Consider the following 24757-nt stretch of genomic DNA (forward strand, 5'->3'; position numbering starts at 1 on the left):
GTAAAGAGCTATTCTCTGAGAAATGCTGGCTATGAACAGTCTTTCAAACATTAATAATTTGAGAAACGCAGCAGCAGAAAGATAGATGTAAAGTGACATAGATGACTTCTAGAAAATACCGTTAGTTAAAAAATGATGTGTGTAAAAGAGAAGAGCAGAAAAGCACAATCACACAAGCCAGCATGAACTGACCCCATCTACCTGAGAGATTCGCACAACGTCAACGGCTCACTGCAAAGACAACCTAGCAGTTCATCTAGTGAGGGCAACCAGGCCAGATGTTTCGCTTGGATTTGCTTGTCTCTTTATTGCCAGCTGCTGCACGCCAGCCTGGAGCACCAAGATGGGGGACTTGGGATGAACACCGACACAAAGGTAAATTTGTTATTAAATGCATCTTGAAAGGGAGGGATATGGCAAGGAATGAAGGATCTAAGGTTAATGGGATGTACAACTCTTCATCTCTAGGTGAATTTTTATTGCATTTCAGATCAGCAGTTGTGCAAGACATTATTATCAGGTCAGTTTTATTGAATCAGTTTGGCAGTCTCAATACAGTGTCTAATGTATAGAGGAAAAAATTTAAAAGACTTACGAGATTTAGGAGTCTAAGTCCCACTCATTATCAGTGGAACTTAAACTCTCCGAGGAGTTAAGTGCTTTTGAAAATGGGATGTGGTCTTCTAAGTCATGTACATGCATTTGAAAACTTTATTCTACTTGGCCACAGCACAGGGTGGTGTTCGCTGGTCTCCTTGCTGTCAATCATGGCAGAGGGGTCAAGGACTGAGTGGCTCGCAGCGATTACTGGCATATGAAATTCTCCTTTTCTTCTTCTCAGAGCAGTCCCTCCTGTTGAGAGCAGGCATGTTGGCAGGCAATGATGTTGTAGAGAAATATAGATTGCAGTGGAGAAACAGAGAAACCTGTTGTCTAGAGAAGGCACCATGGTATTTTCCACAAGTAAAAAATGTTAAAAATTGAGAGATATACAAATGAATACAATGCGAGGGCAGAGATAAACTAAATGAAACACTGGCAGATCTGGAAAGGTCTGATATGCCACTGGGACAGTGGAGTCTATTTTTCTGTAAGTGCCAGGACTACAAAGGAAACCTGCAAAACTGTTAAATAGAACTGGGGTATAAAAAGGAAGGGAAAATTTTCACTTTAATTAATGCCAGGAATAATAGCTATTTTCTTCTCTTCTGATTAAAATGGTTATAGAAAAACAGGGCTACAGAGCTGCCACAGCCATCAGCGGTAGTGTTGCTGTTGCTACCAACCAGCCTTCAGCTTCCTGAATTGAGTATGTTCAGAATCTCACCTCAGGGTGTGTGGGTGGCACATCTCAATTCCATATCCTTTAGCCCAATCCTCATGCTTTATTCCTCTTAGATTCCACTTATCTGGTTTCATCCGAAGTTTTCAATGAGCCAAATGTGATCCACATTTTTAACGTAATAAATTACCCCAAGCTCCCCCTCAAGGTCTTTGTCCTTCTCACATGTTCGACAGCTGCTGTCCCTTAAGAGATGCCGGTGGGTCAGAAGTTGTGGCGTGGCTGTGGTCTGACCCCCACCAAGATCCCCAGCATCTGGGACGTTGGCTGTTCGACACAGCTCCAGTTCCGTTCCATAGCTGCATCCTGCCAGCAGGCAGTCCCCAGCCAGCAAGGGTGAGACAGGAGTGAGTGCTGGGCGCCTAACCAGAGCATTCTGCGAGCCCCTGCTCCAGCTGCGTATGTCCTTTTGTCACCAAAGAGCTCCATTTTACTTACAGCTGATCTTCATCTATCCAGATGGTTTTACGCTGCTCTTCTCCAATCCTGTCTTTTATTGTTCGGATAAGATCTTCAATACTGCTCCACGCATCTGCCTCTACAGAGGCATAAAGACATGGCAGTGCTTCCAGTTCTTTCTCCTTCAGACGGCACATACGCAAAAACTCATCTTCAGTCTCTGGCTTTGGCAACAGTTTCCTGCATCAAATGAGCAGACCAAAAATACATTTCTTACAGGATTAACTTAAAACGCAATCCCAGCTGTCCCATATAGAATTTATTTTCTACTGACCATACGCAAGCAATAAACGCAGTGGAGAATACAGCTACTTGATATCTATCCTCCCCTTACCTCCATGCTGTCCCCAAGGAAAAATATTTGCTATGGGGAAACAATTTAAGAGGACTGAAAGCAGGGAGAGTGCAAGTGTTTACGACCTTTCCTCTTCCAGCTGGCATTACCTTAAGAAATGCTGTGGGAGTGCTGAGCATGGAGAAAACCACATATTCTTCAGTCTCCTCCTCCCACGATGCTCACTGCTATCAGTGACAGTGAAAGAGTGCTAGATTTGGGGAATTCCTACTTTCCCTGGTTGGAAGATTTCAGGGAGGAGTCACGGGAGGGAACAGTGCACATAGAATCACCAGATAAAGAGAAAAGAGGTGCTTTATTTCTCTCAGTAAGAACATTATTGGACTCGAGAATTATTCACTAAAGAAGAAGGAATATCAAATAAGCAAAAGGTTTGATATGTTACCTGAACCTCTTGATGTTTTTCTCTGAGACTCTGATAAAGAGAACAATAGGATATATTTTGGCTTTGATTAAATCCTTTGTGCAGCTTATTCCAGCTTCCAGGAGACAATGCTTGTTCTAAAAACAAAGTCATATGTGTCACAAAGGAACGTTCACTGCTGCGGAAACTCGAGATAAAAGTATCCATGCCTTATGGGGCCAGCTGAAAAGCTCTCCATTTACCATTGTACTGATTTAAAACCTTTTAATCAAATGTACATTTGAAGTCCAAACTCCTCCTACTGGTTTACAACTAGTCAGTCAAGTAACAGCTGAGCTTAATATCTTTCTGAAGAGGTTTAAAATAGAAATGGATTGATCTAAAGATGAAGAGTATGACAAAATACCAGTTTTACATATATATACAAACACATATTTGCTCTTTGTTCAGAGAGAACATCTACTGCAACTACTTGTGAGAGAAAAAATCATCACTTTAATTCTCCTTTCTTCCATGCCGTGCATCAAATCTACTCTACTTGATATAAGATCTCTGTCTTTGACATTGTTATCTTTGTACTGTACACCCCTGTGTCTGTGTTTCAGGCGATCCTTTGTTTTGCCTAGGTCCTTGTATCTCTTCCTATCTTGCACATTCGTATGTACTTAAGATATGAAAAAGAACAGAATAAGGGATGGAGCATAGAAAATGAAAGGATATTTTGCTGCATCAATGTGGGTCATCATAGGGAATAAGCAAGAATATAAAAGGATGTGGCTGGGGATGAAAAAGAAAAGGAAAAGCAAGAGCACAAATAAAAGCCATTTGGGAGAATAAATACAAATCTGAGATTGAAGGTGGGCAAGAGAGAGAACATGCAACTGTACATTGGTCAGTTTCTTATTCACGAAGAAACATGCATCGCAGACAGAGTCACAGACAGCCTGCCGGAGGGACACAGAGTAGTCTAAGCACCTTGGCAGTTACAGCCTCAATATTGGCAGGTACAATACATTCATATGTGTTCAGATTCTTTTCTCTGCTGAAGATGATCGTCTCTGTTCTTTGCTTCCTTAAGAACTCTTCCTTTGTTACAATATCTGGAAAGAGATGTCGATGAGGAAAAAATCAAGATTACAACAACAGAACATCTAGAAAACTATCCGACAATACTTCACATAGGATGTAAGGATGGTTCAGGGAAAGACGACGAGCAATGAATTGTCTTAACAGCTGCCTCATTTCTTCCACTGAATTCAATTAAAGCCTAATCTGATCACAGCTGAGCATCTCAGCTATAGCCTGCACCAATGAGTCCTTGGGCAATTACTATAACACTATGAAGGCATTAAATTAAAACAGTAAATACAATTCCAGCACCTAATGTTGTATAGTAACATTTCAGGGCTGGAGGATGCTGAGAAGTGCTAAAAAAAGAAAGTCTCTTCAGTATAGGCTCCTAAAACAAGGACTGAGTGTTCCAACATTTGTGTTTAAAGTTTCAAAAAATTTGGCTTAGCTTGCAATGTGTGATACTAGCCCCCCTGTGAATTGCAGCTCTACATCAAAGCTTTTGTTTTATGTTGCAAGACAGAGGATATTTATTATAATACTTAACTTTTCAGTTTCTCTGTCTGGATAACTGTAAGACTGTGTACTATGTGGTGGGTATTTAATATTAGTGTAAAAATGAAACATCAGCTGTGCTTAATGCTGTGTTGTATACAATCCTGCCCTACAGCAATCATGGTACCTCATATTGCTTTAATAGTAAATACTTAGCATAGAAAAAATCAGTCTTTGGAGTAGATCAAATGCACAATCTTCAGAGCCTTGGATGAGACAGAAACGTAAGTCGCTCTAGGGAAGATATTCCTTATAATAGCAAATACTAGAAACAAATTAATCAAAATTTCACATTGCCTAGATATGCAGTATGCAAACAGTATGCAAACAGAAAGAGCACTCACAGCATTTCAGTCTCTGAGGGGCATCCTAGCAACCACACAGCATACACACAGATAATATTCATAGACACAGAATCTCATAACCATGTGCACTGGCTGTCTCGAAAACATTCAAATATCTCAGATATGCTCAAAAAGCAGCATTTATAGCTACACATAACTCTGGTGTGACTTGAAGTACCTCAAGAAACTATCGCATGTGCATGCCCCTACGTGCATGCGCATATATATATGTTCATTTTCCTGACACTGAGGGTTAACAGTCATGGTCCTCTTTTATCCCATTACCTGGCTTGCATATGTTGAATTCCAGGGCACCTCCAGAATTGAGAAGCTTCTGCACCAAGGTCTTGGCAAGCATGGTGGGAGTGAAAAGTACGGGGCGCCTGCGCTCACAGTGGATTGGTCTCACCAAGCTATAAGGGATCAGACTGAGCCTCTTATTGATTTCACTTTCGGAATCCAAATCTGAGTAAAGAACAAGACATTTATCCTCTAGTTTCCTCTCCATCAGTATTTGGAGACAAAGAAGGAGAAACACATGAACCAGAAATGACATGGTTAGTTATACCGGTCCTCCTTTCTCTTTCGCCAGGGTTGTTTTTATTATATATCTAGTAGTATGACGTCCAACCTAATACTAAATAATTCAAGTGCCTTTTGCTTTGAAGAGATTATTTTGTAGTTTAACAGGACACTTGCTTGGAGAATCTTTCTGCTTATTAGCTTGACTTACTTTGAGTTAAATGTTTTTGGACAAAGAGCAAGAAAGCTCCTAGGAAGAACTGCCAACCAAACAGGAAGTTTCAGTGCCCTACACTTGCTCATGAAGGCTTAGTGCTCCAAGCACTTTTAGCAAAATCAATATTTTAGTCACAAATGCTGTCGAAATTTTGCACAGAGTGGGCCATGGAAGCTACTAATAGGAAAGACCTATGACATTTTTTCATAGCCATGCTGTTACGAAGGTGGCCTTTATATCAGTGCCATGTGTGTAAAAGCTATTACTATTTTATATCCATACCTTCCAATTTATCAGGCGATGGCTTCCTTGCTTCAGATGAGGTCCGTGCCAGACCAGAGGGCCAGCCAGTGACGATACGGACTCGCTCATTGCTATTCATACGCTTATATTTGTTTTCAGACCTACTGACAAACTGAAAAAGTGAACAAAGAGGTTTGGCCCTCATTTCTTACATTCTTTATTCTCCTGTGTGTTCATCAGCCCACACTTGTTGTCTACGAGATCTGAATTACCTATGTCTATCAAAGACAAGACTCCATGGATCTGTTGACTGAATTCTAAGGCTCTTTAAATATCACAGATCTGATTCAGAGCCTTTCTTAATCCGCTTTGGGATTTCTTATTTTGTTCTCTGCTCTTAAGCAGCATGTTCTTTTTGTCCGCAGAGCTCCCAGCTATCACCAGTGCAAGCACTGATGTGTTTGCAGCAGAGCAACACACCCACTGTGAGTATTTGCACAAATGTAGCACAGCTTATACCCCAAACTCTGCCTCTTCTTTGCTGTACCAGAGAGACTTAAAACCTCCCAAATGGCACATTTTTACACTGAGAAATCGGCTTAATTCTTTCATTCCCCATCCACCCAACTATTCCTCTATCCAAATATGAATTCTTCCCCCTGTATATTTGCTAACCTTCACAACCATCTTCCTCCGCAAGACTTTTTTATCTTTTACCCACGCAGTCTCTGTCATCCTCAGAGTCACTGGCCTGCAGTTAAAGGGCTATATTCTGATGGAACCTCACTGCACAGAGACTTGGGGATTTGGTCTAGCCCCATGGATTTGTCCTTCTGCTTCAAGCAAAGCACATTTCAGCCTCTGGTGGCAGAGATGTTTGATGCATCAAGCTACATTAGTAATGCAAGGCACGCACTTAAAAATAAACACCCCACATCAAAAGAGCAGTTAGAAAACACAACCCATTCATCTTTTTCATGTATTAAATCTATTTTTGATAGGAATAAAACTCAATACAACCTCTATATGTGAGGTGGGGTTTCTAGGGAAGTGAGGATAGCCTGAGAATATCTGCTGTTCAGATCCACTACTTCAGACATTGCATTGAGGATTTGAACTTTGTTACCTGTAATATTTGGCCCAAAAGAAAGCTTGCTCTGGATAGGCGAGGGCTGGCTTTCGGGTCGCTCTGTGGGGCAGGCTCCTCTGGCTGCAATGTATTCTGGTAAAAAATAACACAGGAATTTTTCTTTCCCTCCCTCTTTTTTGTTTTTGTTTGCTGTTTTATTTAAATCACAGCTTTTGAGAAGCAGAACAAGTAGATATTTTATAGTTCCAGTAGAAGGGATACTGACTGATTCATATCTGTCCTAAATACAATGTTCTAAGCATACTGTAGACAGAGCATGGCCTATGCTGAGAAACACCGCTTCTGTTACTACTCTTCCACATTCCCTTCTTCACAGGAGACTGCTCTCCACAGCTTATGAAAGAGGTAGTTTCTGCACCAAGAAATTGCATGCAAAGCTTTTGCTTTCAGTAGCATCTCTGCCAGTGATCAGTGGGGACCGGAGTACAGAAGGAATGTGTGACACTTAACCTTGACTGAAATCAAATACAAGCACTGGCTACAGTGTCTCTGCAAATGTTAGAAGTATGTATGTCTCCCAAGCTCTAAAAATAATTTATGGTAACTAATACACAAGGATTTTAGTTTTTAATTATGTAAAGATGGAATTCTTGGGTCTAAAGAAAGAAAAATCAGATTACTTTCACTAAGGGAAAAGGAGAAAATGGCAGAGCTGTTGTGTGTGAAGACCTGATAATCCCACTTCTCTCCATAGTGTGTAGGTTGGTAGAGACAGGTCTTTCTAATATGGGAAGAAGAGAGCTCAATGGATTAGATGCTTGTTCACAGCAGGAGAGAAATAATTCTGGTTATTAACTCCAAGGACACAGCTTCTTCCTCAAGTGGATATGAAGGTGTATTAGAGACTTATGGGCAGAGAAGAATGAAACGGATTAACTACGACACAGAACAGATACTAGACTTTTAAAGTGTGCTCCCTCATAGCTGGAAGGGTTAACAGTGTGCCAGAGCTAGGTCCACTGCCAGGGACAATATTATTTAAAGCAAACATAAGGTGCCCATTGCCCAGGACAATCAAAACCTACATAGAGTGTAAAGAGGACTTTCTGTAAAATTAACATAATGAACAACAAGTAGCAGTGGAGTAACAGGTGTCTAAAAGCCTTTGTTTGTAGATACTTACCCGGAGTGCCCGAAGGGTATTATATGAGCTTTCCGTCTCCTCTCTGCTTCCTCTGTGCATCAGCCGCTGCAGCTTCACCAAAAGGAGTTGCTGGGCTCTGAAAGAAAGGATGGAATCAGATAGATCAAGGTATCTTTGAAACCACTCTGAAGAAGGCTGGACTGCAATAGGTCTGTGCCTACAGAAAAGATTAAACAGAAATAGCAGTGAGGACTGACTGAACCACGCAGTAAATGCGGGAGCAAAATAATGAGCAGGACTGCAGTGCAGTTCAGCATTAAAGAATCTCCATTTTTCTGTGCTACTTTTTGAGAAACCCACATTATTCTTTCAGGTAACATCTGGAGTCTCCTTTCCAAAGCTTTGTAGCTCATCTTACAGTTTAACATCACCAGGCCTTATCTCAAAAATTAAGGCATCTCCCTCTCTCCTTACAGCGGTTATTGATGTCCTTGTTTATAGACCCACTGGTCTCAGTCGTGGTCATTCAGCGTTACCCTCACCTGTTGTAGCTGGGAATGGTCCCTGTTTCCAGGTCTCTGTCCGTGAAAGGATCGACTCTGGCGCACAGCCACTCACACTTCCCCTGGTACATGGTGTCAAGAATATGAACAATCTCATCGCACTTCACTGACAGGGAGCAGCAGTCCAGCTGGCTGGAGATGTTCAGGTTCAGGCGGATGTGAAAGGAGTCCCCCGATGTGATCAGCCCTTCCTCCAGTTCCGACAGCAGCGTCCGGTAACCTGCGGCAGCAAAGGGAGGGGTGAAGCACCATCGGCCACTGGTCAGACCTCAGTACTGCTGCGCTGCTGGGCTCCTCTGGGAGAAGCACACAGCACAAACTTCTGAGGCTCCTTAGAAGTGTGGGTTTATACTTCTGGAGTGCTAGTTACACTGGTTACAAGAAGGGTATGGGCCTGCACCTTTAAGACACTAATGGGGCATTGATTCAGAAATAGCTCAAGCTGCTGGTATCAGAATCTGTGAGAATATTCTCATTATAATGATACTTTCACGTAACTCCATTTTCAGTACTCCACACGTGACCTGTGAAACAGAGAACTTCTCGGCAAAGATGCAGACACAGCTACAGCTCTATCCTGTAAGTACATCTTCAGTTCTGCCACCAATTTTAATGACAAGCTATTCCCTTTATTATTAGCTCTAATTGGCTCTCCCACAACCTATAACATGCTTTATCTGCAGTTAAGTGGTGCTCAAAAAAACCTGCAATAGTCTTTCCTACCTTTGAAAACATCAAAGAAAATCAAAGACATCACTTCCTGTGTGATCTATGCAGCTGAAATTCTCTAACCAGCATTAAAAAAAAAACAAACTGCAAATTTATATACACCAGTAAAAAATGGATTTTGGAATGCAATTTTTGATCCATAACCTGAAATTATCATTACAGGCCATGAACACTAAAATCAAATTCTGTTCACCACACATGAACTCCAGCTGTTACAGATAAGATAAAGCCACAAAGGTAATAAACAGAGCAACTCCATCAGGTAAATGCTAAATCGACTTCAGCTGGATAAAGATGATTCAGCTCACCAGACTATATTACAGAAAACTGTACATAAAAATAAGTCCAATGGGTTTTGTGAGTCATGTCAGTATTGGCCCACCATGTAAATTCTTCAGAGACCTGTAGTGACAAGGATATGGGCTTTTTTTGTTCTCCGTCACAAGGCTAAAACCTGGAGCAGCTACACAGAGTACCCATAATTAACGCCAGTGGACATGCTTCAGATTTATACCAATACAAAGGATATTCTAATTCTGTCATTCTCATCCACACTACTTAGTATAATAGACCTGGGACTATTTGAGATGAGAAATACTTTTGGTCTTACCTTCGTGATTTGATTTACACTGGAGTGTTACTGGACCACTGCACCTCTGAATTGTCCAGTGAACTTCTTCCTTTGTGCACGTATCCAAGGGAACACTCTGATTTTCCCCTTTGATGCAGCCCTCCAACTAGATATGAAAGAAATATCACTCTCCAGTGCAGGTTCAATCTCTGAGTCAATTATATATATTTTTCTAAGCGACAATCTTTTTCTGATTAAACAATGCAGATACTTTGCTATCAAGATACAGATTACATTCTAATTATTTAATTTCTTTTCTCTCCAATTAGGAGTGCTAGCAGGCAACAGAACTGCAGCTCTTTGACAGTCCCAGGCTTCCCAGTATTAAGCAGTGCACAAATATAATTTGTGGGGTTTTTTTTCCCATTGGAGGCATTTTAATAGGAAAATGGTTTGGGAACAGTGGCAATGGAGGGAAAACTAAGCAAACAGCAACTTAGCAGAAGCACCTTTGAACCCTGCTTATGAGATGCTGGGGACAGCTGTACAGCCCTGCTCCCCATGCATATTGCAGCTGTATCCATTTCTGGTCATAACATGCTCGCTCCCAGGACAGGCCACTCTGAAGAATGGTTTGGGAGTCATCACGCCAAGCTAAGCAGCATGAACATCCTTTCAGGCAGGAAAAGCACTGGGAAGTTGAGAGCAAATCCCATTCTAGTCTTTTCATAGGGGCTGTACTATACCATGCAGCATTAAAGAAAGCATCAGTTGCTCTGATCTCTTCCATATAGAGCTACAGTAAAGCGCAAAAGTCTGCGCATGTGTTGGATGACTGTAAATACTGTTCTCTCATATCTGAATAGTCAATAGCAGATTTTCTTCTGCATGCATCATATGCTTTGTCATCAATACAAGGTGAAAGAAGCAGCAAAGGAAAGAGGAAAGTATTGTGGCGAGTGTGCACGCATGTAGGTGGACAGACATCCAGTCCTATTTGTTGATTATTTTGTGCTCACCAGTAGGATTTGGTGTCCCTCCCGAAGGCCTGCTTTCTCCGCAAGTGATCCTGTCTTGACAGAGCTAATAAAGCTCCCTTTGTCATTACCTCCAACCAGAGTGATTTCCGAATTGAGATTGTCTCCGTTCAGTGTTATGCGCTGGATAGTATGGCAGGTAGTTCTAATGCGACCAACAGAGGTGACAGAGGGACGAAAAGGTCTGTGTTCATGAGAGGAAGTAACAGTTAGACAGTTGTCTCAGCTTTTAACTATCACTCCAGAGTTACACGTAGGCATGATAAATGAGAGACATATAAATAAACTTTTAGTGTTATCAAGCACTAGAGTATAAGGACTCAAAAAGAAATCCTTCTCATTACTGCATAAGTTCTGGAGAACAGCATCTGGATAGCTTCAAGTGCTCTGACATGACTGAATAACTCTGAGGTACAATAGCACCTGCCCTAGCAACCTGTGGCAGCAAGATAGCCAGACCACAAGGATGAATTTAAGCCTCGAGAACATTTTGTCTGCCTTGAAGTTTTGAAATTTCAGGATGACCTTGATTGGTGTACAGGATATGAAAGGGCTCCAAAATAACATGTTTTCCTACTGCTGACATAAAGAAGTAAAGACTTAGCACAGTATCACAAGTTATTTGTGTCAAATAACAGCTTGTGACATCATATTCCTGCCATTATATCTTCAGCAACTAACAGAGAAATGGAGGTTCTCTATTATAGTAGCCTTTCCCCTCGGTCTCTGTCTAAGGTAGGTAAATTGGCATCTCAAATACCTTTCCAGAGAGAACTTTCTAAATATGGAGTTGACGTGCTCAAGCTCATAGGCATCCAGGCCTTCTGACTGATGAGAAGAAGAGGAAGAGTGCACCGAAGGAGCTCCATGGGATTGCCTGTCATGACTGTCATCTGAAAAGAGTGACAAGAATGAAAATGAGTCCTAGGTAGAGTGACAAAGATGGAAAAGGGAAAGTGGATATTTGACTGATCCCAGCCAAAGCTAAAAGAGGAAACTGCTGACGCAGAGGCATGATTCATGTCCAGAGGCCATGGCAAGGAATGCCAGTCTGGCTTAATGGACCTATCTGATCACTCTCACAGAACAGCAGGTTGGAAGGGACCTCTGGAGACTGTCTAGTCAGCTAGAGGAGATTGCTTAGGACTTGTCCAGTTGGGTTTTGAGTATCTCCAAGGATGTAGACTCTTTGGACTACCCTATTCCAGTGTTTGACCACCCTTACAGTAAAAAAACGTGCTTTTTTTCCTGTTTAAATAGAATTGCTTGTTCTTTAGTTTGTGCCCATTGCCTCTTCTACTTCCATTGGGTAGCACTGAGAAGAGTCTGGCTCTGTCTTGTTTTCTCTTTCCCCTCTCAATTTGATGCTTTCCTTATTTTAAGGCTAGAAGTCTTCTTTTCAACCTGAAAACCTCAGCCAAGCACCCTTCATCTATTCATTCAGTCTAAGCCTTCTCCTACTTAGCTTTTCAGTAATAACTGCTTTTTTATTCTCACCACTGGTTGCCCCTTTGTTTTCTTGTTATGATGAGCTGACTTGATTTTTTCTCAGACTGTGTGTCCCATCTTATTTAGACTAGCAGTTGATTACTTGACAGTATCTGTAGCTGGTGAGCTAATCACACAGATCTCATAGTTAAACTATATCCACGATATCTTTTTCCTTACCATCTAGCTCCAAAGCATCATATCCAAAGCTGTCATTGTCCTCTTCAACCAGGCTGGAATTAAAAACAAAGCATGAGATAATGGAAGAGAGAGAGAAAGCTGTTTGCTTTCCAACTTTCAGCAGATTTCATTAAGTTCTGAAGGAAGAACTTTGTCTGTGAAAAAGAAAGATGTTGGAGGTGTTCCATCAGGCAATGGTGCAGCGGCAAAATAATAAGCAAGTGACATTCTTCTGGGCCCAGAAAAGGAGTAGGAAGATGGCAGGCAGACAGTACATGTCAGCCAGCACGTGAAGCATCAAGAAGATTCAGAAGGAAGAACTGCTAACAGCAGTGAGGGAATGAAGATTTTGCTGAAGACGATGGGAAGCTGCTAACTGATGGTCTCATGTGTGTGACTTACACCACAGGTGCTTCAGCACTGAGATAAATGGTTGCATTATACCTGCTGTATATACCCTGCAGTATGGTTTTTTCCATAATAGATCAAAAATGTCAGAAGCTCACTGATGGACAGAGTCAATTCAAGGGAAGTGACTGAGGTGCAGCACTAAAGGAGTAATTTACCTGCTTGATTTAAAGTACTTGAAGCATTTTATAACAGCTTAATGGTACCTTGCCTGGTTACTCAGATACCTGCAGTCACAGAATGGCAAGGCGTACCAAGCTTTTGTACAGAAACTCTTATGCCACAGCTCTGGTTCCAGTCCAGCTCCCACTGACACAACCTTTCCTGGTAAGGGTGACTAGATTGGTTTGCCTTAAAAATAAACAACTAAAATGCACCAAAATGTTGCTCTTAAAGGGGTATCAGGGATGTCTACCAAGTGAGTGATCTGCCTGCTTCACTAGAAGGACTTGATTAAAGCACGTCCTTTGGTTGCAAAGCTGTTCAAACAACAGCTTGTTCTTTTTCCCATTCCGAATGATTTGTAGGTCTCGTGTGGAGCTGATATTCCTCACATTTGACTTCAGGTGAAGGGTGAATTTTTGCAGCCAGTCTGGGGAGGGTCAGCTATTTTTACACCATGCATAGGCAGAGAAATAATACACCTTTTCCTACATATTAAATTATTATCTCACTTTTTTCCCACACAAATCAATATCAGAGGAACTGTGAAACCTGCAACTTGGCGTGCAAATAGCAATTATCTTGGATTATGTTCACAAACAAGTTTAAAAACCTTAGCAGGCTAATTATAAAATTATAAACTACAGTGAACTTTTCTGGGCATGCTGTTGAGTTACTTGCCTTTAGTGATTATCCGTTCAAAAAAGTACAGCCACATTCAGACCTTGCTCCAGGGTACCTTTTCTTTCCACAGGCCAGTGGGAAAGAGTATCTAATATGAGGAAAATTTTCAGATTTCAATGCAGCTCAGTCTTTCATAATTCTTAACATATGGAACAGGATATAGTCAGAGCTGCAGTGAAATAAGCCCACAAAATGAATAATATCCATATAGTCTTTAGTGCATTCTATAATATACTGCAAATATTTAAATGTTCAGGCACGTCAAAGGCTTTTCAAGTTAAGCACCTGAAACATGAAACACTCAAATCATTAATAAAACAACCCTTTTTCTCCATCTTGAATTAATGCAACACACTTTAAAAAAAAGCTTCGAGTACAATATAGGAGAACCTAAGGAAGACTAGAATAAACTCTGCCTAAATCCTCAGCAGCCTAGAAAATTGTGTGGGAGAACTAGCTGATGATGCCCTCAATGGAAAGCTGTCTTGCAAAGCTTGACACAGAGAAAGAGAGGCAAAAGCAGCAGTCTGCCAGAGATGAGTTTGTCTTGAAAAGCATTAAAAATCTAAATAAACTTCTAATAAAGATGAGATCTAAAAAATAGATCTAATAAAGATCTAAGCCCTCCACATATATTGCTTTCTTCTAAATCTGTTTGCTTGGGCTTTGTTCTTTTCTCCTTCTGCTTGGGACCGTTAGGGAATATATTCTATCTTCTGATATTTCCGATACAAACACTGACGCGCTTGACACCAACACCAAAACAGTATGTCCAAGTATCGCATTGCTATAAACCTTTTAGAAGGGGGGTCAGTGCCCTTTAGGGTACTGTGAGACAGCGAGGTCTCTCTCCTTCCTGCCCCTAACTTCCCATTCCCCAGCGATCCGATTTTGCTCGCAGGGGAAGTCCTCAGTGCCATGACCCGACAGAAGGAGAAGCTGCAGCAGGAGGTGGAGGGCAATGCATCTCTCTCCCCTCATCGCTGTGCTGAGACACAGAGCCCCGAGCCCAACAAAACCAACCTCCCACCTCCACTTCTCCCTCCCATTCCTCCAGACATTCAAGCCTCTCTGCTGTGCTTTGGCAGCTTAGAGAGAAGAAGGGGCTTTGAGAGAAGGGGAGAGGACAGGGACACAGGCACCGGCAGCATGGAGCTGAGAAGCAAATCGAAGCCCTATCAGTCTACAAAGGCAGAGCACATTCTCCAACAGCACTGGTGCCTGCCTAGTCACTTCAGTACTGTTTCTTATTATGAACAAGGAAAAAGTCAGTGCTGCAGTGGTATCACTGTGTCATTCATCCCAGCTGAACTATCAGAGACTCCTGAGGTTTTGGACAAAATTAGCTATGAAGGACTGCAGCCCTGAGAAGTTTAGCAAGTCAGCCCTGCTGCCTAATAACAGCTCTCCATCTAGAGACACACACAAGGACATCTAAGGCCCTTTTGACTTCCTCCTGGTGACAGCAGGTTCTGGGCATATTGCACCAGCGTGGCAACCCACCTGCAATGAGGGGCGTCCTCTTTGCAGCGTCGGACTATTGAATCATTTCCTGGAGGCTCAGGTGTGGTAGACATGATGCTGTCATTGCGATTTCTCAGGGTTTGCTTTTGGAAAAAAAAAAAAAAGCATCAGGAAGGTTATCTGTATTAAACATGCTATCATTTCTAACTTACAGAAGCATTAGCCTGCTAGCTTGCCAGTGGTACTCTGCACTGTGAAGCACACACAGCAGTAAGAAAAATTGATTCTAGATGTGCAGAATGCTCCATAAAAGAGCATTCATATTCATATATTCCACTAGTTTAGCAACATGCTCAGCCTGTGTGCTGGCACAGTACCTTTTTCTGCGACCACGACTGGCTGATTTACCAAACAATTTTAACTTTACCCTTGATGTGTGGACTATGTGTGCACAGCTGATGTACAGGAGGAAGAGGATGAAAAGCAGAATGTATGTATACTTATAAACAGTAGGAATGAGGAAGAAAAATACAGATCTCCATACATTCAGTTATTAATCTACTACACTGGAAACTAAACTCTAAATTGTACCACAGGGAAGACAGCATAGGTCACCTAAATATCCAAGACACATTCCAAAGAATATTCCTAGCCCAGCTAAGCTTATTACGAGTGGCAGGGAGTTCTTTCTTAGCTATTCTTGGGTATAATTTTAATTTCCTGGGGGCAGCATTTTTCACGGTGTTCTAGAAAGATGTTTTGTTCTTTGTTATTAACACTCTGCAAGAGCACTCTCTCTGTCTGCTTGTCCTGCTGTGTCAGTGCTCACATATGTATAATGGAATACCTACCTTGGGAGATTATGGGGATATAGCAAGCAGGGAAGAAATGGCTTGGCTACGGCATGCACAAATTTCCAACTGTGATCTGCACCCCTTTTATCACTCACTGTTACTTATAGACAGGAAAAGCATCAGAGAACTCAAAAAAACCCTGAAAAATTTCTTAAATAAATTACAAAGCAGCTTTTAAAGAAAATCTCTTCTTTCTAACAGTAAATGTGAAATGGCACAAGGAGACAGTGAGAGGTCATAAATACCTTTGAAATATCTTTAAATAAACATAAACCAATTCTATGATTTTGGAAAAGGCTAATAACATGGCTCTAACAAAATGCTGGTAAGAGGATTAAGGGAGCTTCTGACAAGGGCCTTGAATGTGGTCACAGCCGGGATGCCAGTGAAGTGGGAATACTGGGCTGCGAAAGCTCTGAGGCGCGTTAGGAGAGGTGTCATAGACAGGCAAGGGGCATCTGCAGGCTCCTTACAATTTTGCTGATTTCACAGCTGCTGATGGAGTTACTGATGGAAACAGAGGAACTCGTGTCTGTGCGGCCATTGCTGGCATCTGCCCCGTCTTCATCCTGTGTTCTGACTGCTGCGTTTACAGATGACAGAGAAAAATACAGACAGCAGAGAAAATTATGACAGATCACTTTCAATGCGGAGTCTTTCACAGATTTGCAGCAACACTGAGGGTTATCTTTCCATTTCAGCGTATCTTGTTTCCCGCACCCTGTACTGGACGGAGGCTCCAGGAAGGCTCTGTGCCCCACAGCTCTGGCTCCCTTTGCTTCCCCGTTTGCTTCCCGACAAAGGACAGAAACGCACGCCACTCTGGACAGCTGCTTGCCAACATGGTCTTTCAACTCTTTCCTGTATGTTCGTATTAGATCTATGAATACTATTTGACAATTTAAAGAAGAATTTTTTTATTAATTTATGTTTTAACTCCAGCATCTCAGTCTGGCAGTCTGCAATAAGGTTGGCTCACTGAATTTCACTTTTTTTACAACCAGGAGCAAGAAGCTTGAGATCCCTCAGCAGCCCCTGGTAGCACAGCATGAGTGATTTTGTGGACTCCTTCCCTTCCTCAGCACCTGTAATTTGTACTAATGTTGCACATGGCCAGATACCAAACACACTGTTTAACATGCACGATCTTGCAGCAGGAACCATGTTTCCCATCATATTCTGCACAGCAGTGAGCGTGCTGCCGCACATAACAAATAAAGGAAGTGCTGCCTAAGATGGCGTTTGGCTCAAGAACAGCATTACATAAATAAGAGGAATTAGGACCAGCTCAAACATGAGTATACAGCAGCTAATTTGGTAACTTGGCAGTGGGCTGATTGGTGGGTCAACCCCACTCCTCCCAACCTTTGCAATACTTTAGATTTAAAATTAATTCCATTTTGCTGAAGGACAAAGGAACTCATTAGATGATCACTAGATTAGGGTCCTTTCAGCCTTTTTCCAATAGCAAAAAGAGAATAGTATAATGATGTTTAGTGCAGGTATTACACCGATGACTTCAAATTTTTTGTAAACTAAAAGGAAAATTGAGTAAACCGAAAATTTAGGTAAGCTATGGGATGCAATATTGTGTGTCTGTGGAGGTATCTTTGGATGGAGAGGACATTCAGGTAGAACACTTATGACATTGTTCACTACGAGAGGAACTGGCTATTTTACTGACTTCGACTTAGTTAAGTTATATCAGTTATATCCCTGGTTGGCATATTTGCTAAAACGACTTCAAGAGATTAAGTGAATGAAACAAAGCAACAGAAAAGGAATCAGGACATGGGTGCTCTTTCTGACCTTGAAACTCTGATGTTTTGTTCATGCTGACAGGGGATTTAGCTCTTGGATTTATCTAAAAGAAAGAAGACAAAAATCAGCACAAATGCAGAATATTTGGCACACGCTGTAAACCAGATATTTTCACCCCTTTTTTCACTGTTACGTGGCAATAAATTTGCCCTCCCTTAAAAGACAGGACCCCATATTTAGAAGATATTTAGGTATCTAAATGCCCCTGCAGTGAACGAGAGTTAGCTACCTAACTACTTTTAAAAGTCTGGCCCAAATACATTGCAATTTCCAGATTCTGTTGAGGGAACAAAGAGACAAAAGGTGAAGTGGGTGCCTTGGGACTGGTTTCAGGCAGCTGTTAATACAACAGGCATCCTTTTGGAGCATGCAATGTAAAAAATGCAGCTCTATTGCCATAAATAATAATGACAGTTAGAGCTCAGAAAGGTTATGAAGGGCAGGGAGAATTCAAATGCAGATGAAAGGAAAGAGAAGCTCAAAACCCCAAATGTTAGATTGTATATTTTTTTACAATTCATGAATATAGCATCAGATAATAGCTGTATGAATGCAGCTAGTCGTGGAAATCATGGACCTAACTCATACTACCCCTTACTCTTAAGTGAGAGGAAATTGCCATAATTTAATTCTAAATTAGGCAGTTAATTTTGCTCTAGATTGTGTCCATTTCTTTCTATTATTCTTTCCAGCTGATGTGAGCTTTTCCACCAATGCTTCATTTTCCACCTTCAGTTACTTGTGTGCTGGACTTCGGGCATTATGTCATTTTTTTTCAGTACTGTTAAGGAGGCAAAGAATCAATTTATTGACAATGCTCCAAGAATGTGAATGAACAGCAGTAGTAAGCAGAATACACAAAATCAGGAGAAGGGGCAGAAAATAGTCTATGAAGCCCGATTATATCTGCCCCTCAAGATGCAAATCACCACAGGGCAAAATCTGACAGCTCATTATCGTCTACAAATCTATTCCTGTCTTTCTAGCACAGCACTTTCAGAAGCATGACTGCAACATTATGGCTCTCAGTTGTAACAGTCCCTGCACTATACCATTCCAGCTTCATAGTAAGACACACCTGGATTCCCTTCAGATTCACTCTTCTCTTGAGTCGAGCTTGATCAGGCAAGAAGAATTTGTTGTCTTCGGGAGACTCTTCAGAAGTGGAGGAGTCATCTGCTTCCTGACCATTGGCTTTTGGGCTAGGACTCCCAAAGGTCTGGGAGATAATCGTAATGGGTAGATTCCGTGGCAAACTCTAAAGATCAGAAGAAAACACTTTACTTCTGAGACCAGGTTGGTACAACTCCTTGTGACCTCCCTTTAGAGCAATCTGATTGAACTTTCTGTGACTCCAGTGATTCAGAAGCTCATGCAGAATGTGGCTCCAGATCCAAATCAGTAATTTAGATTAACATTCGTGGGGATGTCTGCTCACTGGGGCATGTTCCTCAAAAGTATTTGCAGTTTCTAACCCAGTGTAGAAATTTATTGTCTTTCTGCATTTCTCTCCCTTCCATTTAAAATCAAGTTGTGGAATGCCAGCCTTTGAGAAGCTATGTGCATGACACAGACAACTTGAACTCCACCCTACTGAAGAACTCACAACATTGACATTTAGTAGAAGGAGGTTATTTTTTCAGTGAATTCGTGGAGGGAATTAGAAAAGTCCCCTCTCCCTTCCACATCAAAACGTTTTTAAAAGCAAGTCCAAAAAATAGAACTCGTGACTGTCTTCCTCAGCCCTACCTGGTCGTGAAAGTTATTGTCCTTAGAGAGCCGTCGGAGTTTGCACTCTAGGTTAACAATGCAAGCTTCTTTCCGAACCACCTCAATTCGGAGTTCATCATTTCTCTCCTCCAGTTCTCGAATCTGCTTCCTGTATTTATCTTTTTCAATCAGGCAATGTGAATACTGCGTCTGAGCCTCATCGCGTGAGCGGAATGCCTGCAGTGGAGAGAAGAAACCCGTTTTGCACCTGGGCACCAGACACCTTCTCCTGCTGGTTTTGTTTGTAAGGTGTTTGGAATGGGGACTTCAGAACTGGTAACGATTCACCAATTAACACAGCAATTAGGACCAGGATGTGCCACAGTAGTACCATTAAAAATTATGATGATGAGGGTGGTTCATCTCCAGCTCCCTCTTGGTTGGTGGCAAAACGCTCCAGAGTGCAAATCAGATGGCTTGACACTAATGCAAAGCCTGCAGTAGCTGTTAAGATCTTGGTCGTGCCTGCCAGATGCTATGCTGTGCAAACAACCCAATATTATCCTGTGTTTAATTACTGTAATGCAAATCCCAACAAGTAGTAATTTCTTGTAACAAGTAGTAATTTCTTGTAACTATTTATTTTTTAATGGTATTTTGGGTCCAACTACCCACAATTCCCCAAAGTGACACACATGAGACACTGGCTTTTGCTACTAATTTTCCCCACTTTAACTCTTAGATACCTGGTCTCGCTCCTTTTCCACCTCTTCTAGCTGTATCATCACAGTGTTCATACGGTGCTTGTACATCTCACAGTCTTTTCCTAGTGTTGAACACTTCAACTCCAAATCTTCTTTCCCTTCAAGATACTGGAAATGACACACTGTTAACAACCACTGCTCTCAGAGGTCTTCTGGGCACTAGCCTGAGATATTCCATCTTCCCATCCTTCCATTTCTCACCTTGTCTCTCAAGTCCTCCACATGACGAATCTCCTCTTGGAGATTAAAGATTTTGTTGACCAACTCATGACGATCTTCTAGTGCCTCCTTACGGTCATGTTCCAGAATATCCAGAATGGCTTTGTCCGAATCTGGCAAACTCCGCTTGCCAGCCTGAGGAAAGACATTTCTCAGAGACAGGCCAGGGAAAGACAAAATAGTGTTGCAGGGAGAAAAGTAACAAAGCCAGTAACAAACAAGAGGAATAGAAAATGAACATGGTGTTGCAATGGAAAAGCAGGAGAAGAGATGGACATTTGTTCAAATTTTAAAATAGTGTCAGGGAAGATGAATAAAGGCTGTCTTGCTACCAGAATAGGCTGATGAAGGAACTGTTTTACTGTTTTATTGTACTGGCTATAATTTGATCCATTTTGGATGCAGTGACAATTCTTCACTCCAAGCCCTGCATTCAGAACTCTTCTCTATTAATCAGCTCTCACTGAGCACAAAAATCACCCTTTGCCATAGAGCAAGGCCTAAGAAAACATTCAGGGGAATTTTTAAAGCACGCATAGGCTTTACAAGGCTATGCTTCGAGAATATTAAACATGCCTGGAGTAGCTTGTACCACTGCTTCATTTTCTATAGTGTCCAGCAATATTTTTTCTTTCAGATTTAAAATTAACAAGATTACAAGAGCAGGTTCCAACAAACACATTGCCATCCAAAAATAACTCTAAATGGAAAATGAAAAAGGCATAAAATGCAGGCAAAGTAATACACATCTTTATTTTTAAAATACCTAGACTCAGTTGGAGATTTCAGTGACGTTTTCATTATCTAATCTTTCTAAGTATACCTAAGTGTTTCTGAAACAAACTGCCTTTTGTTTATTTATACTTTCACTTAGGAGAATTTCAATCTTATTTTTAGCTATTTCATTATTATTTCTCTGTTTCTTTAGGTACTATAAGACCATTTCAATTAATGTAAGAGATTCTACATGGACCAGAACTCCCACAACCTTCTATACTACACCCCTTTTCAACCTCTGAATTGGATTTGTATCAGAACTAAGAATCGTTAGGCGCTGCTAGAGGCTACAGCCATTTCTGAAATGGATTCTATTGATAATTTTTAAAGTGTCATTTTAAAATGCCACAAGCCTTTTCCAGCAAAGTGCTAAGCACTCTCATATATAGCCTAATATTTGGCTAAGTTCTTCATAGAGTCACACAGTGCTAAATTTGCTACATATCATCCTTTCTCCCCATCTGCCCGAACAAAGGTTATTTAAGATCCCTGTGCACATTACAGCAGTGATCTACGGGGCATTCTGGTAACTAGTGACCACCTAAGTACAGAAACCTTTATTACTCTCTGCTTCATTAAGACCTCTTGGCACAGATATGACAATAGCCTAGAACAGGGTACACAGAGCCACTGTCAGAAATTTCTGGGCTGGCTATTTAACACAGCTTTGTAGTGACAGATTGGTACAAAGAACCACAGCAGGGCTAAAACATGGAGTTGAATGCTCGGCAATTAAACAGCTGCACTCTGCACCTCGAAAGAGCCAATCTCTCATGTACAGCTTGATTTATGAGATGACAGGGTTTTTTTTTGGTAGAACTCCTCCTCGTGCATGTGTTTGTACAAGGAGTACTACAGCCAGCAGGGAGCTATATAGCCAACCTTCTGTTCTTCCAAACTTTGCACTTATGCTCACTGTAGCCTTGGAGGTAGAGGTTTCACCCAACACTTCCTAGCATTGTAACAGGAGTGTGTGTTGAGCATGAGGTGAGGAGTGGTAGCAGAGACCATGCCACCTCCTCTTATCCACAGTTACCAGTTTCCCTGTTCTGTAGTAACATAACAGGAAAGTCCCCGTCCTTTACTGAAAACACCTGGGAGCTGTCACCACCTGTTGCTTCTCTGCCCCACTTTCACAGCGTCTTCCAGACACTCTGATCACGAAGGGTGCCCACCGAGGCAGGCTGTAAGGAGGCGTGACGCAGGTGAGACAGTATGGGAGGAAAATGTGGGGGTGCCTGTGGGCAAGGAGTGGTCGAAGCCTGCTGAATCCATCATCTGGGTAAGCAGGAGGGGTAAGGTGAAGCGTCTGGATTTTTCAATGTAGCAATCTGCTTTTATACCTGAATGATGGACTGTAACTCCTGGATTTTAGTCTTCATCATCTCATTTTCCCGCTCCAGCTCCAGAACCTGTTCCTTTTTGGGTCGGTTTTCAATATCATTTTTCAGCTTCAAAGACTGATTCCTCTCCAGCTTGCATTCCTCTTCCACCTTGTTCAAGCGATGCTTCAGCTGGTCAATCTAGAGCAGCCAGGGAGCAGTGAAAATGAGAAAAAGGAGAGGAGAGGAAAGAAATCATTCCTGGCTCTGATATTTACTGCTCTGAAAACACTTTCACTTCCAGCTGAAAATGTACTGTCATAGTTGGAAAAAACAGCTTAAATTGTGAATGCTAACAAGCAGCAGATAATTGGGTGCATATGTGTGTGTGTGTGTTGAATGTCTACGACTGAACTGTTGCACTCTCAAGCAGAAGCCTGCTATTTGCTAGCTAAAACTGGTGTGGGTTGGTTGTAAATTTTGATAACATCTGGGCTGAAAAAAAGCGGCATGAGATACAAAACAGAACTAACACATAGGAGGCTGACCATACACTGCGCTTTTGCACATAGACTGTTTGGATTGGGAAAAACAGGGGCTTTGAGTTCTGCATAAGAAAGAGGGGTTCCCAAAAAGAAAAAGTGATTTCAGACAATAGGGAGCCTGCGAAGAAGGTGGTGATGATCCTGGCTGGAGGAAAGATTGGAAAGCAGGGGAATATCCTGGAGATCAGAGAGATGCAAGGGGATGAAGGGTACGGGATGCTCAGGGACCTTGGCCAGTTACGCCTGTGACCGGTGACTGCCAGCAGCTGCACAGCACGAGCCAACACGACCTTGTGCACAGCCACCCCGCACCAGCAGCGACCTCCCTGCGGGGAAGGGACGTCGAGCCCAAGAGAAGGCAGCACCGAAGTGCGGGAGATAGCAAATGACTGTGTGAGAAAACAAAGTGGGGTAAAGCATCTGATATCATTGGTTCAAAAATAAACCCCGGTGTCCAGATTCACTATGGGTAGCTGCTTACTCCATCCCATCTGTGACACACACACAAGCATAGATTTTATGGCACTTGAAGGATTTCTCTACATTTCCTCAACGGCTTCAAGCTGTTCCAATGCTTTATATGAGAATTTGAATTAACCACCAGCAGCTGTAGTGCAAACTGGGGTAACTGCCCCAAGATATTATTGAGCCTGAAAGCTAATATTATGTTTTTAGCAAACAATTATGTTTTTAAAACTTTGTTTTTAAGTATGTTATGTTCTGTTAATCCATTACAAGTACATAAATTACCTGCCATTAATACACATCACTGCAGCTGGCATTTCTGTACAGTGATGCCTGTAAATCATCTGGATAAGCAAAGCACATGAGAGCTCTACACCTTTCTGCTGTCAGAGAACGTCTCATTTTGCAAGATGTCGCTGGCATCCTCCATTGCTGCTCCTGATTAAAGCAGCCCAGAGCATTTATCTCACCTCTAACTGGAGGTCTCGGCTCCTTATCACAGCCATGCTCTTCTCGTCACTCAGCTGGGCATATCTCATGGCCAGATTGTAGTTCTCATCTTTCACCTTGACCAGCTCATCATTGTAGTTATTCCTCTCCTCCTTCATCTTGTTGTATCTCTCCTGGAAGGTCAGCAGCTCTATCTTGTTCAGTTTTAGCTGCTTTCTCTCATCCTCCAACTGGCGAGACTTAGCCAAGAGTTCACAGCGCTGCACATCTTTTGTCTTTACTTGCTGCTGAAGCTTAATGATCTCATTCATTAGGAAATGGGTAAGGCCTTCGTGTCCCTCCTCCACTGAAAATGTTTGAACAGCTTATCAACATCTAATAAAGTACCTTCATACTAAGTAGGATCAGCAGAGCTGAGTGAGAAACAAATGTCCCAGAATATGTACAGAGGTGCAGAATATGCACAAATACATACACGTTTTGTATATCTAACTGGCAACAGTGTAAATATTACACAGCACGGCAGTACCAGAATCACAATATACATGCATACAGCTTGTCTGGATTAAATATGAAGTGGTTACATATGTCTTGTTTCAGCTGAGCTGACAGGCCTGTGACAATAGCACAAACTTTGTAAAATAAATCTGTACGAGTACCATTAATCTGAATGCTTCAAATTTGCAGCACTTGTGTAGGTCATCAGTGTAATTTAGTCCACTGTTCCAGTGTTTCTTCTCTTGAGATTTCTTGTAAAGCCTATCATTCAATTTGAAGCTCTTCAGCCTCATTCAGACAAGTGGGATGTTCCTTTTCTTTATACATTACCTATTGCTAG

The 24757-nt window shown here is 41.8% G+C and overlaps 1 protein-coding gene across 4 annotated transcripts in view; it reads right to left on the reverse strand.

Annotated features, from left to right (window-relative positions):
* Window positions 1-446: 446 nt before the first annotated feature.
* CARD11 (caspase recruitment domain family member 11) overlaps window positions 447-24757 on the reverse strand; it is a 114616-nt gene continuing 90305 nt past the window's right edge. For 2 of the 4 annotated variants that reach the window (XM_075436757.1, XM_009936494.2), the window contains exons 4-24: window positions 23940-24265; window positions 22481-22660; window positions 20343-20495; window positions 20124-20249; window positions 19417-19614; window positions 18746-18925; window positions 17656-17710; window positions 16320-16429; window positions 15032-15135; window positions 12275-12327; window positions 11367-11499; window positions 10589-10790; window positions 9609-9735; window positions 8249-8489; window positions 7746-7842; window positions 6599-6694; window positions 5512-5644; window positions 4776-4955; window positions 3496-3620; window positions 2542-2657; window positions 447-1981 (exon numbers count right to left, since the gene is read on the reverse strand). In XM_075436757.1, coding sequence (XP_075292872.1) covers window positions 1777-1981; window positions 2542-2657; window positions 3496-3620; window positions 4776-4955; window positions 5512-5644; window positions 6599-6694; window positions 7746-7842; window positions 8249-8489; window positions 9609-9735; window positions 10589-10790; window positions 11367-11499; window positions 12275-12327; window positions 15032-15135; window positions 16320-16429; window positions 17656-17710; window positions 18746-18925; window positions 19417-19614; window positions 20124-20249; window positions 20343-20495; window positions 22481-22660; window positions 23940-24265 — 3140 coding nt within the window. In that variant the 3' untranslated portion in view covers window positions 447-1776. The remainder of the gene's footprint in view (window positions 1982-2541; window positions 2658-3495; window positions 3621-4775; window positions 4956-5511; window positions 5645-6598; window positions 6695-7745; window positions 7843-8248; window positions 8490-9608; window positions 9736-10588; window positions 10791-11366; window positions 11500-12274; window positions 12328-15031; window positions 15136-16319; window positions 16430-17655; window positions 17711-18745; window positions 18926-19416; window positions 19615-20123; window positions 20250-20342; window positions 20496-22480; window positions 22661-23939; window positions 24266-24757) is intronic. The other 2 variants (XR_012765647.1, XM_075436758.1) reach the window with 2 other exon arrangements.

This window comes from Opisthocomus hoazin, chromosome 15, assembly GCF_030867145.1.
Source record: "Opisthocomus hoazin isolate bOpiHoa1 chromosome 15, bOpiHoa1.hap1, whole genome shotgun sequence".
NCBI lineage: Eukaryota > Metazoa > Chordata > Aves > Opisthocomiformes > Opisthocomidae > Opisthocomus > Opisthocomus hoazin.